Source organism: Musca autumnalis, unplaced genomic scaffold (genome assembly GCF_047663935.1).
Source record: "Musca autumnalis isolate F117 unplaced genomic scaffold, ASM4766393v1 scaffold_3, whole genome shotgun sequence".
Taxonomy (NCBI): domain Eukaryota; kingdom Metazoa; phylum Arthropoda; class Insecta; order Diptera; family Muscidae; genus Musca; species Musca autumnalis.
This window is the reverse complement of record NW_027411866.1, coordinates 49,827,177-49,842,256: the sequence shown is the minus strand read 5'-3', so window position 1 is coordinate 49,842,256 and position 15,080 is coordinate 49,827,177. Positions and strand designations below refer to the sequence as shown.

The following is a 15,080-nucleotide window of genomic DNA, read 5'->3' as shown; positions in this document are numbered from 1 at the left end:
GTCGGTACGTGCTGAACGTTTCAGTTGTTTTACTACGTCTTGATATCTATGTAGGTAGTATATTGGGATTGTTGAGTGGTTATATTTTTAAGCGATTTCTTTCTTGTCACACATCTTCTGTTGGGGCATAGCATTGTACAATCACTGCAGTATTAAGGCGTGTCGTCATGATCCAATCTCTGATCGCTATCCCAAGTTTTAATGCGCTTTTATTTCCTTTTGAGTATATAACGCCGACTATATTTCCCCGTCTTTCATCTTTGTCTAGACTTCCGTTTGGTGTTATGAACTCCCAATTTTTGGTCCATCGCATTTCACTTATGCCTAGAACTCCGATGTCAAAGATTTCCATTTGGGTTGCAACCTGTGCAAGCCTTGTAGAATCGCTTAGTGTTCTATCGTCCTAAGTTGATATTCGTGTCCTCTTACGTACGCCAAAGTTCGTCAATATAAGGCGTGTTGTTATTGCAATTATTGTAGACATTTGGAAAATCGATAAAATTTCAGGTGATTGGTCCCTGAGACTCTCGCTGAGCTGTCTGCGCAGCTATCCAGTGTATCCGCAACCCGTGGACGCGTCCGTTAGCATTCAGCCATGCTTTCCTATAGCGCGGAACCTACTGTGTTTCCATATTATAAAGACAGGGGATTTTTTGTGAGCTCCTCATCAAACATTTAGGTGTTAATTAATAGGCTACGTACTGAGCACTTCTTTTATGAAAACCGTCTCTACCCAGCAAAAATTTGGTAGGCACATGTCATTACTTTCTGCATTACCAGGTAATGAGTACTCATTACCCTCCGCATTATCACACAGTACATATATAACAGTTAACACATAACTAGTTACATCCTTACTACTTACTTACTAAGTAATGAGTATGGTGGCACAGAGCTAGTGTGTCCGACTACAAATTCTAGAGTTGTGTGTTCAAAGCTCAGCGTCGGCATGTGTGTTTTTTGTTTACAAAATTACAAAAACATGTTGATGTACATGGATGAGTTAAACCAACCCTTGCTGTTCGAGCGAGTGGCCTAGTGTGTAGTGTGTTTGACTACAAATCAGAAGTTCGTGTGTTCGAAACTAGCATGTATCGAATGAAAGAGAAAAAAAACAAAAAATGTGTATTGTTGAATTTGTATATAATTTCACCTCAATTTTTTCTAAAAATAGAACTATGCTTTTTAGCTTCTTTTCGACTGCCGGTATGTGGTTAAGTATGTACTTAAAAAACATATTTAAGGAAGTACTTCCGCCCTATGACATCCCCATGTAAAAATAATGACTTTTACGGTATATTTGTTAGTAGTTACTACTGGGAAATTTTACTGAATAAAGTCATTACTTAGTAATGACTTTTGTGCTGGGTATTAACACAATGCACGAAATACCGTTTGAACTAGGCGTTCAAAAGTATGTTTGTTATCTTCTTAGTATATAAAAGAGCTTATAGTCCGGTCAAAATAGACATGCGTATAAGGGGGAAATAGCAAAAATTCCCACAAAGCTGAATTTTTGTGGAGAGCTAGGGCTGGCCATTAAAAGCAACGTCCTAAAAGTCCCCATCGATCCCATGTGTGCAAAACAAGTTATTCGGGGTCAAAGGTCATTTTTGGAGGCATTATTCAGTTTTTTTAATTTTTATCAAAAACGGTAATATTTAGCAAAAGCCCGCTAAAGTAAAAGGTGTAGATTCAATAATTGTCTACAAGATTGGTCTTTATGATTCTTAAAAAAGACTTACCATTTTCGAGATATCTCGATCTAAAGGTCAAATAAAAAATTAGCCGCGTAAGTACATTATGAGGCGAACCGGTTAAAGTAACGACACTATGTGTTAGATACTTCCGTAAGCTTTAAAACGATATCCACTTTACAGTAATCGGTTTAGTAGAACCGGGTCTAACCCGGTTTTTAAATTTGGCCTTTCTGGTCGAATAACCGGCGAACCGGATCCGCAACCGTTGAAAATTATACATTTCCGTCATCAGCGCAACAAACCCTACCTTCGGACAAAACTTGAAAAAAATCGGAGAGTTTTCGTTGGGGTCGTTCCCGTTGGGCTTTCGATTATACATGTGGGTTAAATGGGCTATTTTTGCATAAAATGACTCTAACATTGAATAACTCTACTAAACACACTCCAATTTTGTTGGAATTTTTTTTTAGAAAATAGCTATAATTTCGCTCTTCAAGAAAATATATATTTTTTGGGGGACAGACCCGATTACTTCGCTTATTTTAGCCGGTTCGTCTGAATATGTGCATATTTCCCTTATAGGTGCATAAAAATCATGTGTTTTTTAGAACAGCTATATCTCAAGAATGGTTCCTTCTAAGAAAAAAATTGTAAGGGTCAAACTTGTAGATAATTTTTCTGTCTACAATATTTACTTTAATCACTTTTTGATTCGATCAACCGTTTTCAAAAAATAAGTCCGAAAACCTAAAAACCCTTAAATTTTGACCTTTGACCCCGAATAAGTTTTTTTGCACACATGGGATCGATGGGGACTTTTAGGACGTTGCTTCTAATGGCAAACCCTAGCTCTCCACCAAAATTCAGCTTTGTGGGAATTTTTGCTATTTCAATGTCTATTTTGACCGGAATATTAGTGATTACTGTGTGAGTGACTGACAGAACTCGCCCAGACGAAACGGTTGAAGCTAGAAGCTTGAAATTTTGAGTGTAGGTTGCTGTTGGTGTCTAGGGGTGAGAGATAAGGCTGGTTTTTTGAAATTCGAACTGGAAGGGTACGAAAAGTACTAAAATGGTTAGAGCTGGAATCCTGAAATTTGGAATTAAGATTACTTTTGGAGTGAATGATTGAGGTAGTTTTGGAAATTCGTACTTATGGGTACGGAAAGTATTAAATTTGGCGCAATTTTGATTTTGGTGAACGGATAGAGCTGGAACTCGGAAATTTGGAATTAAGATAACTGTTGGAGTGTATGATTGTGGAAATTCGTACTTATTGATACGAAAAGTACTAAATTTGGTACAGTATAATTTGGGAGAATGAATAGGGTGAAATTTGGAATTAAGATTACTTTTGGAGTGTAGGATTGAGGCAGTTTTGGAAAATTCGTACTTATGGGTACGAAAGGTACTAAATGATACTAAATATGGTACAATTTGAATTTGGGTGAACGGATAGAGTTGCAATTCTAAAAATTTTGAATTAATATTACTGTTGGAGTGTAGGATTGAGGACATTTTTGAAAATTCGTACATATGGGTACGAAAAGTGCAAAATGGTACCTAATATGGTACAATTTGGATTTGGGTGCACCAATATGGCTGCAATCCTGAAATTTGGAATAAAGATTACCGTTGGAGTGAGGTATTGAGGTAGTTTTGGAAATTCGTATTAATGGATACGAAAAGTACTAAATTTTGTAGTACTAATTTTTGGATCTGAGCGAACAGATAGAGCAGGAATCCTGAAATTTGGAATTAAGATTACTGTTAAAGTGATAGATTGACGTAGTTTTTAAAAATCGTACTTATGGCTACGAAGAGTACTAAATGGTACTAAGTTTGGTGCAATTTGGTGTTAGATAGACGCATATAGCTGAAATCCTGAGAGTTGGAATTAAGATTACTGTTATTATTTTGTAGTAATATCAGTGTAGGATTGAGATATTTGGTTGTCGAAATACGTACCATAAATATACGAAACTTACTAAATGGTAGTCAATTTGCTGTTGGGTGTAGGGACAGAGCTGGAATCTTTATTTTTTGGAGTTAGAGTGAGTGTTAGTGTGTAAGGTTGGTATATGGACGTGTTTTAAGAAATATGTACCATAAAGTACACCCGATACAACATTTAGACCGCTTACTAAATGTTGTATCGGGTGTAGGAACAGAGCTGGAATTCTAAAATTTGTTCTTAGAGCCACTGTTGGTATGTGAAGTTAAGATATGGAGATGGTTTTGCGAATGCATACTATGAAATGTACTAAATGGTACAGAATTTGATATAATTTGGTTTAGCAGGAATTTTTGAAATTTTAGGAGGAGTTTCGGAAATTTCTGCTTATGTATTTATATGTAAATTACTATCATTTGGTTTGGGAGAACTTGTAGTTCCAGCTCTACAAGTTGAGATTCGCGGTTGATATAAATGGTAGATATAAAAAGGTAATTTTTTAAGGTTATACCCAGGTGTACGAAAAGTACCAAATTTGGTACCATGGTACTAAACTTAGTCTTGGGTTTATTTGGTTACAAGAATGTTTTACCTTCTGAGGACAGAAAGTCCTTAATTAAAATATCTCAAAAATGTGGCACGCTGTTGATGTGTAAGGGTGAAAATCGAACTAAATTGATACGAACAGTACTTAAATAAAATTTGATGTACGATGTAGAAGTTGACAACGGTTCAATAATTTGGTTTAACCATATCTTATATTTGAAGATAGGTGACATATTCTTCTACAGTTGGAAAACAGATGTTTTTTTCTGTGTATTCATTTTATTATAGTGCTGCCTCTGAACTTAAACAAATCGGCTTGTACTCCAATTGGCTCCTGCTACCTCATTATTTTGGCTTATGCCGAGTTTCACTGGAACTATATTGCAGTGTATCAACATCTCATTGTATATACAACCAATTAAAAGAACCTTTATGCAATGAATTTGTTTGTCTTTGTTGGTACTCAAAAAAAAAAAACAAAAAAAAGAACATAAAGCGAAATGAAAATAACAAAAAATCTTTAACAAAGGTAAATTTTTAAATGAAGAATTACTGGTTTATTGTTAGTATTTCAATGATTGTTTTCGTTTTTTTTTTAATTTTCTTTGGTTTGTGGATTACCCAAGTTTCATTAATTTGGTTGTTCTTTGAAGTGGAATTCAAATATTTAATATTAAAGTTCCAATTCCAATTGCACAAGTCTGTTAAATTAATAATTTTGGAAGTGCTAATGAGAAATTTTTATATAAAAATACTTTTCATTTCCCTAATGAATGCCTCTACATTTGTTTGAATTTTTGTTAATTCCAACTAAAATTCTTAAAGTCCTTAAGTTTTTTCCTCAGGGGCAATTTTATTTAACAACAAACAAATAATCCCTTTCGCGCTTAATTCAACTAATATATTCTGCAAAATGTAATACCTAAGCTGGTGAAATTAAATTTGCATATTTAAGAGGAACTTCTGTGACAACCATTTATGAGAAATATTATGCAAATTATCAGGATATTTTTGTATTTTCTCTTTTAACTTTGTTAAGCAAAAATATCTACAAAAGTATGACAGTAGCTAAAGAATGACAAAGTTTTGTCATGCCTGAAAGTATGCTACTGTTTATTGCTATACAAAATGTTTTTTTTTTGTATAGGAGCTGTTTGTTCATCGTGTTGCTTGTTAAACTCTCTGAATGCAAGAAGTTTATTACAATCTGAAAATAATTATGTGATGATGTAAAATTTGGCCGGTTTATATAAAAATTCATAAATACTTGCGAATTTTGTTTTAATTGGAATACCTAACGGCGTTTTAATCATGGAAAACTGGAAGTTGGGTGGGGAATTTATTTATGAATAATTGCGTGAACAAGCGTTAGACGGTTTATGTCGCATAATATTAAGAAGCAACTTGAGTAAATTTCAAAACACTTTATTTCAGGAATGTTGTCCCTATTAATCCTTATTACGAACTTCAGGAAAAAATTATACTTTTAACGTTGGAACTAATGTTGCGTATGATGCATATTATGGTTTTTCCATTTAACATGTATCATACGCAATGTTGGTTTCATCATACAAATATCGTCTTTTAACCAATAAGTTAAAACACAACAAAAAAAAAAAAATAATTAGTTTGTCTTCTAAGCAACCTAGAGCCCGATCAAAACCATTTTTTGTTTTTAATGCGTTTTCAACCTTAAAACATTGCCATTTTTAACCGATTTAAAAAATTAATTGCTTGTTCTCCCCTTAAATAAAAGAATAATACATTTGCCGTTATAAAATCAAAAGACTAAGTGACCCAAATAAACCAAAGGTTTTTGTCTTCAAAGAACAGTGTATTTAAATATCTTTCTTTCACGATTTCCAAAATATTGTCAATGCTGCTTCATTTTATGGCCTGCTATCTATAAATCTAATCTCAATAGGCAAAGAATTTAGTAAATCTATGTGTCTATTCTCGCCGAACAAAATTAGCTTTTATTTCATATTCATTTAATATCTATTTTTTTTGTTTATTTTCAGATATTAAATTAACAAAATGGATTTTATCTTAAGTCATTTACACCGGCCGAGGCGCGAGGCCAATTTGAAGGAATTCTTGTCTCATCTGTTTGTGGATTGCATGGTGAAGTACAAAAATCAGTCGCAACAGATTAATGAGACATACATCAGTACAGGTAATTATTAATGCACAAATAACGCTTTCTTATATTAACTACATAGTTTTAAAATTTAGTACATATAAATTTAAAAAGTGCTTAATTTCCCAAAATAAATATAGAGTTTTATATGTGGAAGAGAGAATGTCGAAGCGGTAGAGACTAATCACTATGTATCAGAGGCCTGCATATTTAGTAGTACATGCGGCTATTAACAATGTGCGACAAAAAAATACTAGGAAAACTGAGTAGATTATGAAAGTAGAGCTAAAAATATGAGACACGTGTATCGGCGTTTTTAAAGTTTACATTGGAAAGTAACCAATGTAGGCGGGGCAAATTTTGCCCATTTCCAGTTTTTTTTTTCGAAATTTTCGAGTTAAGATATCTTGGAAACTTGCATTTTAGGTATATAGTGTCTTTGGCAACTTTACAGAGATGGATGTGGGGAATATTTTTGTTGAAAATTTTAGCTTGGTCCTTTTTTACAAATCTTTCAAAAACTCCTTTAAAATGTGATCATATCAAATCCAAATATTCTACAAAATTGTTCATCATAAAATTTTACTATAGGTCTCAGAATACACTAAATCTGTAAATCTTACCTAATCGCCAGTAATCTTTAAAATGAAAAACGCGATTTAGGGTTAAAGTCGGACTTCATCTGAGTTTATTAAAAATTGTCCAACAAAACATAATTTTAGAGGGAATGACATCAAAGACAAAAATATTCTTCGTCAAATTTCACCATAGGTCACCAAAGAAATTATTGACATTTATAGTGTCCAATCACAACGACAATCTTGAATTTCGTTGCACAGTGTAATTAAAATCTGTTTATTAGGTATGATATTCTTGTTCTGTTTCTCGATGAAATAAACGTATTACGAAAGAGGCATTTTTATTGATGCTACTTAGTATAAAACCTATAAATACGTAGATGAGACTGATTTGCATCTAGACCTAGCATTCCAATGAGCAAACTATTGATATAGTAATATTGCTAAATACTGCAATGCTTTTTGGAATTTCAGCTTGTTTCTAGAACAATACATTGGATTCAAATCACTGTCCAATGGATATAAAAAATCCTCCTTTTGTAGAATTCAAATGTTTCAAATTTAAACCAACAACAGTAGCTTGTTCCATTGAAGGTTTGTCAACTAAGGATAATAAGTTACTCAAACGGGTGACGCAGGGGATGAAAGATACCGAACAACTGCCCTGACCGGATTTAACATGGCAAAACCTGCCCTTATCATATGTTTAAGGTAGTGAGCTAACATGTGCCACGCATTCACCCATAAGGATGATAAAAACTAGGGTTGGGCGTTGAGGTGGAGATACGACTGTATGCTCTAACTACAGGGGCATAAGCAGAGATGGCCTGTCGGAAACTGTGACGTATATGACATACATTTCCGACGTATAATACATACGTCGAAAACGTCGTAAACCTACCCAAAAACATAGGTTTACGACGGAATTAAAACATTTATAATTTCAACAATATTTGTATTTAATCCAATTCAATAACATTTTAGATTTTCTTAAGATCTTATTATATTTCAACAAAAAGAACAACAAATTTAAAAGTTATTAATTTAATTGATTTTGCTTCCATTGAAAGTGTCATTTATTCCTTGAAATAGAAAAAATATTAACATTTCATATTTCTGTAATATAATGTTCACATGATATGACAGATGGATATTAGTGTTGGGCAATCTCGTTCATTGAGCGGATCGATCTTTTTCATTCCGTTCACCAAAAAGATCCGGGTTATTCACCTCGTTCGTTGGCTCTTTATCGTTCAACAATACATTTGACTGTATTATTTTCTTTTGAAGTCTTTCGTTCTCTGCTGCATATGACTCCGTGGTTCTTTTCACCGAATCGTTCTTTTGAAAATGTTCGTTCACGAACATTTGTGTTACTTGCTTGTTTGTGTGCTAATGGGTACGTTCCCAGCAAACACAATGTCGGACGTCCGACGCGTCTGCTCAAAGTTGGAAGTTTTTTCCGAGGCGTCTGACCGACTTCGGTCCGAACTCTGTCCGACTAGTCTGACGAACTTTTTCCTGTCCTCTCTCTCCCTCTCTGAAGGAAATTTTTCTATTTTTTCTTGTGCTGCTTTGGCAAAATTAAGTGTAAATAAGCAGAGAGAAAAGAATTGTACATGTTTCGCTCGCACATTGTAAATGTGTAATTGTTGATGTGCCGACATTGATGCAGTACGAACGAAAAATTGAGTGCTCGGGTTTTAATTTCTTCATCGGAGAACAAATTTGGTTTATTTTTGTTATGCGTGTTGATGCATGATAGTGTTTAAATGTTATTCATAGTGATCGGTTGCATACATATTTCTTTATTTTTGTGAAGTTAATGAAAGTAAAGATTTTTTCATCAAACTTCAACACTATGTTTTATATTTGTATATGGCCAAAGTTAAGTTTCTTAACACTTTTATGTGTATGAACATTTTTTGCATGTGAAGACATGTATTTCCACAGATCGTGTTGACGAATTTGTTGTTCTCCACAGTTTTTTTCAGCATTTAACACAGCATAAGATGATATTAAAACCTTTAATATGTTTATAGTAGATAAACTTTTATAGGATTTGGATATTTCTTAACTAAAACACTTTCGAATTTCATAAGATTTTACTTCCGAATTCGGACCGATAGCTGTCCGAAAGTCGGTAAATAAATCAGAAATTTATACGATAGTTCATCAGAGTTCGGACCGAATTCGGTCCGAAAGTCGGCTAAAACATCCGATTTTCATCCGAATTTCGGTCAGAGAACACGTCAACCACGCTATATGACTTTCGGTCTCTGATGTTTTTGCCGATTTTGGTTTGCTGGGTTGTTGTTAATGAACGTGGTGGTGTGGTTTTGATATGAACGAAAGAAACAAAAAGAACCAAATGAACGAATGAATCAAAAGAACGATATGTACATTGATTGTTTTGTGTGCAAATTTGTGTTGCTTGGGCTAACGCAGCGTGTGTGTAGATTTTGTGTGCAAAACCAATGCTGCTAATTTTGTAAGCAGCAACAATGTCTTGGCCATCATGGATCTAAATGAACGATATAAAAGAATGAGCTGGGTACGGATCCGTTCGTTCTTTTCACGGAATCGTTCCTTTGAGCCGGTTCGTTCATGAACGACACAACTCTAATGGATATACCCTGCAAGCAAAAACTATCGCGGAAGTGACTTAGGCGTGTCGCCCAGGGCGATGAAAACAGTCGCGGCGATAGTCGCGGAAGGCACCCTGGAGTGCCCTCCGTTGTGAAGAAATGAACCACGCCGGCGTGTCGTCTTGGAGGTCACTCCAGGGACACTTCTGGAAGATCGTTTCCGCGATAGTTCTTGGAATTAAAAGAAAAATATTTTTTTTTATTTTTTTCGATTTATTTATATTTAAATTTTTTTATTCTTTTAATTTTACTTATTTTTTAATTTTTTTATTTCTATTTTTAAGTGCGCTCTGGTAGAGAAATTATTCTTTGGAAATTACGCCTACATTAATTTTGTCATTTTAAAAATGTGAAGTTTTGTTGCCTGACTTGGGAAGCGAACCCGGACCTTCAGAGTGCAAAGCGAGTACGCTTACCACTGCACCACCGTCTCATATAATAATCACTTAGAAAATATTCTATATTTGTTCAATGTGTTGAATCATTTAATAAATGTAAACAATCGCCTTGGAAGTCACTCGGAAGTCGCTCCGAAGTGTCGCCACACGCGGTAAAAGGTAATCACAAGAAGGCAATAGAAATTGTTTGTGTAATTCACCAACGATCTTCCTTAGCGTGTCTCCGGAGTGACTTCCTAGGCGAGGGAGTGAGTGAGTCACTTCCAAATGCTGGCAGGGTATGTATATATTTGTTAATTTTAATTTTACGATTTTTGATTATTTACTTCGACCTTTATTTTAAATATTCTAATTATATTAATTAAAACGAGCTCGAGGTCTTGATGTTGTTGTTTTTATTTATTTATTATTTTATTCAATATTTCGTCTTTCTTCGAAAGACATCATCAGGATAAATAATATTTAAAGCTATTACAACAATAACAATATTTTTGCAAAGCGTCGATCTAGTGCCGCTGCCATCTGTTTCGTCACGAAACAGATGGCAGCGGCACTAGATCGACGCTTTGCAAAAATATTGTTATTGTTGTAATAGCTTTAAATATTATTTATCCTGATGATGTCTTTCGAAGAAAGACGAAATATTGAATAAAATAATAAATAAATAAAAACAACAACATCAAGACCTCGAGCTCGTTTTAATTAATATAATTAGAATATGTTAATTTTAATATTCATATGTATAGGACACAATACATTTATAACAACGGGTGGGAATTATTTTACAAATTTAATTTCATATTAAATAAATGTCCAATTTTTTGCACAACCACTACAATAAATTGCAACTGACAAATGCTAAACAATCTTGAATTGCAAAATATTTGCTAACAAGTGAAAAAGTAACAGTCGGCTTTGCCGACAGAAATATACACTCAACTTGTGCGAGTTCAAACCTTCAACTAAAATCCTTTTCCCCAATAATTAAGTATTAGGGAGATTTCAGATATTGTGGCGCTTTTGGGCGTATGAACTAAAGCTCGCTAATAGTGCGGAGAAGGTACCTGAAGGAATGGATCGACGTACTCCATTTTGGAAGTAGATCTTAGGTGTCATTTCAGTTGGTCACCGTATAACTTAGAGGTTTTGGGCCAGTATGTCAGGAAGCGTGGACTTACCCAGGAAAAACATAATACCGCTACAAAAAGGAGCAAAAAGAGTAGCATCGGTATAAATGTCCAAATTATCTTCGAACAGATCCTGAACTGTACTTAAAAAAAAGTTGAACTTTTGTGGGGGAGGAACCATAAGGAGAGGGCCTATATGGACCATTTTCAAAGTTAAATTACAATTGGACAAAATATTAGGAGATCCAAAGTTTGGTTATATCAGTTCGAAAATGATCGTGCTCTCCAGCCACTACATATGGTGCCAAAGGTGTTTTTACGCCCTTCGGGCTGTTTTCTCAAGAAGTATGGACTTGCTTCTGAAAAACTTTTACTTTTGTAATTGGGACAGCGAATGCAAGTTGCTTCAACAATAATCAAAGTGATTCGAGAGCAGGTCTTAAAGTGAACTTATCCGAATTTTTGTATGGGAGATAACCGAAGGAGTGGACAAATATAATCCATATTCGATCTTGATCTATGTATATCTGGAAGATATATTATATATTAGGATGAGTAAACTATGGACCAAATTGTACACACCCTTCAAGAGTTATCGTGAACACAATTTTTCCGAACATTTTTTAACCTTGGTGGGGGAGGTACCTGAAGGAGTGGACCGACTTGGCTTATCTTCGAACTTAAACTAAGTTTGTACAAAATATTACGAAGACCAAATTATGGACCGAATCGGCAGATCCGTTCGACACACGGTGTCAGAGGGTTTTTTTTTGCATCTTTCATGCTATTTTCGCAGGAAGTATGGACTTGCCCCTGATGAAACTTGTACCATCGTATAGGGGGCAGTGAATACAGTTTGTTACAACAAAAATCAAAGCGATTCGAGAGTGGTCCAACACTGAACATTTTCAAAATTTTGTGTAATAATAATTTAAACTAGAAATTATATAGAGAACATAGACAGTTTTAGGTTTTTGACGTAAGCGACTTTTTATACGATTCATACAGGTATGTGACGTTTCCGACGTTTACAACTTTACGACCGTAGAAAACCCAAAAAATCGTCAAACAGACCATCTCTGGGCATAAGTCTTCTCCCTATTGCCTACAAGATAGTGTCAGGGATATTATGCGAACGACTAAAGCCTATGGTCAATGAAATAATTGGACCATACCAATGCGGCTTTAGTCCTGGCAAGTCCACCATTAACCAATATTTACCCTGCGGCAAATCCTGGAGAAGACCCAAGAGATGCAGGTCGGCACCTACCACCTTTTAGTCGATTATAAGGCAGCCTTCGACAGCCCCCTACGCCCAAAGGTATTCCAAGCCATGTCTGAATTTGGTATCCCCGCAAAGTTCATTCGGCTTTGTAAGATGACTTTAACTGATACTAGGTCCTCAGTTAAAATAGGAAAGAACCTCTCCGAAGTACCGAACGAGGTTCAGACAAGCATACACCCTGCGACGGAAAGACAAAGTTGACGGAAAGACCAACAGTGGAAGTTGGTTCCTATAATTTTGTAGTAAAGACTTCGTCAACCTCGGCACCGCCTTCAACATAACAAACAACATCAGTTATGAAATAAGAAAACTAATTGTATTGGTCAACAGATGCTACTTTGGCTTAAGTAAACAGTTTAAAAACAAAGCCACACCTCGTCAAACAAAAACAACGCTTTAGAAAACACTGATACTACCCGTGCTAATGTATGGTTCCGAAGCCTGGGTACATGCGCAAGCAGATAAGGCAGTGCTTGGTGTTTTTTAAGAAAAAAATTTCTTCAAAAGATCTACGTGTCAATCTGCGTTGACGGTGAATATCGACGTCGTATCTCCTATACAACGACATCAGTATAGATAAACGTATCGTGATGCAACGACTGCGTTGGCTAGGCCATATCATAAGAATGAGCGATGATGAACCCGCAAAAAGTCGTTTAAATAAGGGCCACATGGCGGTACACGCAGAACTGGCAGGCCAAAGCTTCGATGGAGCGAACAGGTGGAAAAAGATATGGAAAGACGCGGTATTCCAAAAGGCGACGCAACAAACAGAGAGAATTTTAGATAGTTTCTTAGTTCGGCTTTTGAACAAATGTTTTGTAAAGGGCCAGCTAAGTTATTGTGTGAGCACATTGTTTGGATGTGGTCCACTCGTCCATCGCCTTGAGACTTATAACAAATAACTCGTTAATAGGACTTTCTGTAATATTTTAATATTATATTTCTTATCCAAACAATGAACTGTGGGTTCGATGGTAGGTTTCTGAGGGAAAATGTCAATTTAAATTTTTCAAGTCATACATTTGAATAAAATAGAAACGGTATTATATTCATAACACTTTGGACAACTTAAAACGAATAACTTTTCAACCTGGCTACGCTTCGTGATAGCACATTGGGCTGTCAAAGATAATACATACATCTTATATTGTAAAAATTTATAAACCGCAATCACATGAAGAACAAAATTGGTAACAGTGGTAACAGTGAGTACTAATTATGTAGAAAAATGTATCCCCGTATGATCACGGAAACTTGTAGAAGCCTACTAATAGATAGCGTTACACTTGAAAATTTGGATATTTTCTTAAGTCAATTATATTTTTCTTGCATCGCTAATTAGTCGGGATCTGCAAGTGACTATAAATATAAAATCTTCATGTTGGTGTCGATATGCAATTTTAACGTACTGCCAAAGAACTGATGACTTGAGACATGCATTTATTTCATCTGCTGGAATAATATATCTGGTAATGTTTGTCTGAAATCTTAACGTGAATTGCTTCTTAAATCCTTCGAGAATCGGTCTAAAGCTTCTAGGGAATTTGCATGTGCCATCGTACATTCGTTTTTGTGTCCCTTCATTCAAATGAATGTCCAGTAACAACTAAAGAGCAGACTGTGTCGTCCTTCCACCTTCTTACTATGCATCTTATATACCTGATGAAGCTATAACTATCGATTTGTTGACTTGTGATCTATATAAGTTCGACACAAATAGAGTTTTTAAAAAATAGGTCCAAGGGGAGGTACCCCGCCTCCTCCGAAACTAAAAAAAAATACGTAGCCTATTTTCACCACGGGTGTTCCCTGTACATTCCTCGAAAATTTCAGGAAAATGAGTTTAGTGTTTTTTTTGTATATGTTACATATTTTAAAAAAGTGGGCGTGGTCAAGTCTTTGGGTCCCAAAAAAGCAAGTAAGGTCGGAGACACAACCACAATGGTTTCGCAAAGTAATTTTCAAACCGATACATTCGTTGTTATTGTAAATATGGCATTTTTAAAACATAGGGTTGAGGGAAAGTTCCCCGCCCCTTCCGAAAGTCAACAAAATATGTAGGCTATTTTCAGCGGGGGCAATCCCTGTGCATTCCCTGACTTTTTCAGAAAAATCGTTTCAGTAGTTTTTGTAGAAAAGATTAAAATTGAAAATTAAAAAAAGTTGGCATTTTTGCATAAAAACTTAAGTTGGGTTATGACAAACATGTCAAAAAAAATATCCAAATCTGTCCAGCCGTTCTCAACTTATGCAATTACCAACGAACGACATTTGATTTTTTTATAAAGATATGTCGTTTTTTAAATATGGCATAGGGGAGATTTACTGCCCCTTCGAAATTCAACAAAATATGAATCCTATTTCCAACGGGGTCCATCCCTGTAGATTCCTTGAAAATTTCTGTGAAATCGGTTCAGTAGTTTTGTAGATGTAACATATTTTAAAAAGTGGTCAAGCCATTCTATCCCAAATAAATAGGTAAGGTCGGAGACACAACCATAATTGCCTTGCAAATTAATTTCCCGATGGATACATTCGTAATTTTTGTATATATAGCATTTTTGAAACATAGGGTTTAGGGGAAGTACCCCGCCCCTTCCGAAATTCTACAAAATATGTTGTCTATTTTCATCGGGGGCAATCGCTGTATATTCCCAGACAATTTCAGGAAAATCAGTTCAGTAGTTTTTGTAGAAAAGAT

General features: G+C 35.2%; 1 protein-coding gene across 4 annotated transcripts in view; it reads left to right on the top strand.

Moving 5' to 3' along the window:
- The window catches only part of hec (calcitonin receptor hector), a 141,063-nt gene that overhangs the window by 98,916 nt on the left and 27,067 nt on the right, over positions 1–15,080 (top strand). For all 4 annotated transcript variants that reach the window (XM_073972269.1, XM_073972268.1, XM_073972270.1 and 1 more), the window contains exon 2: positions 6,222–6,376. In XM_073972269.1, the coding sequence (XP_073828370.1) occupies positions 6,238–6,376 (139 nt within the window). In that variant the 5' untranslated portion in view covers positions 6,222–6,237. The remainder of the gene's footprint in view (positions 1–6,221; positions 6,377–15,080) is intronic.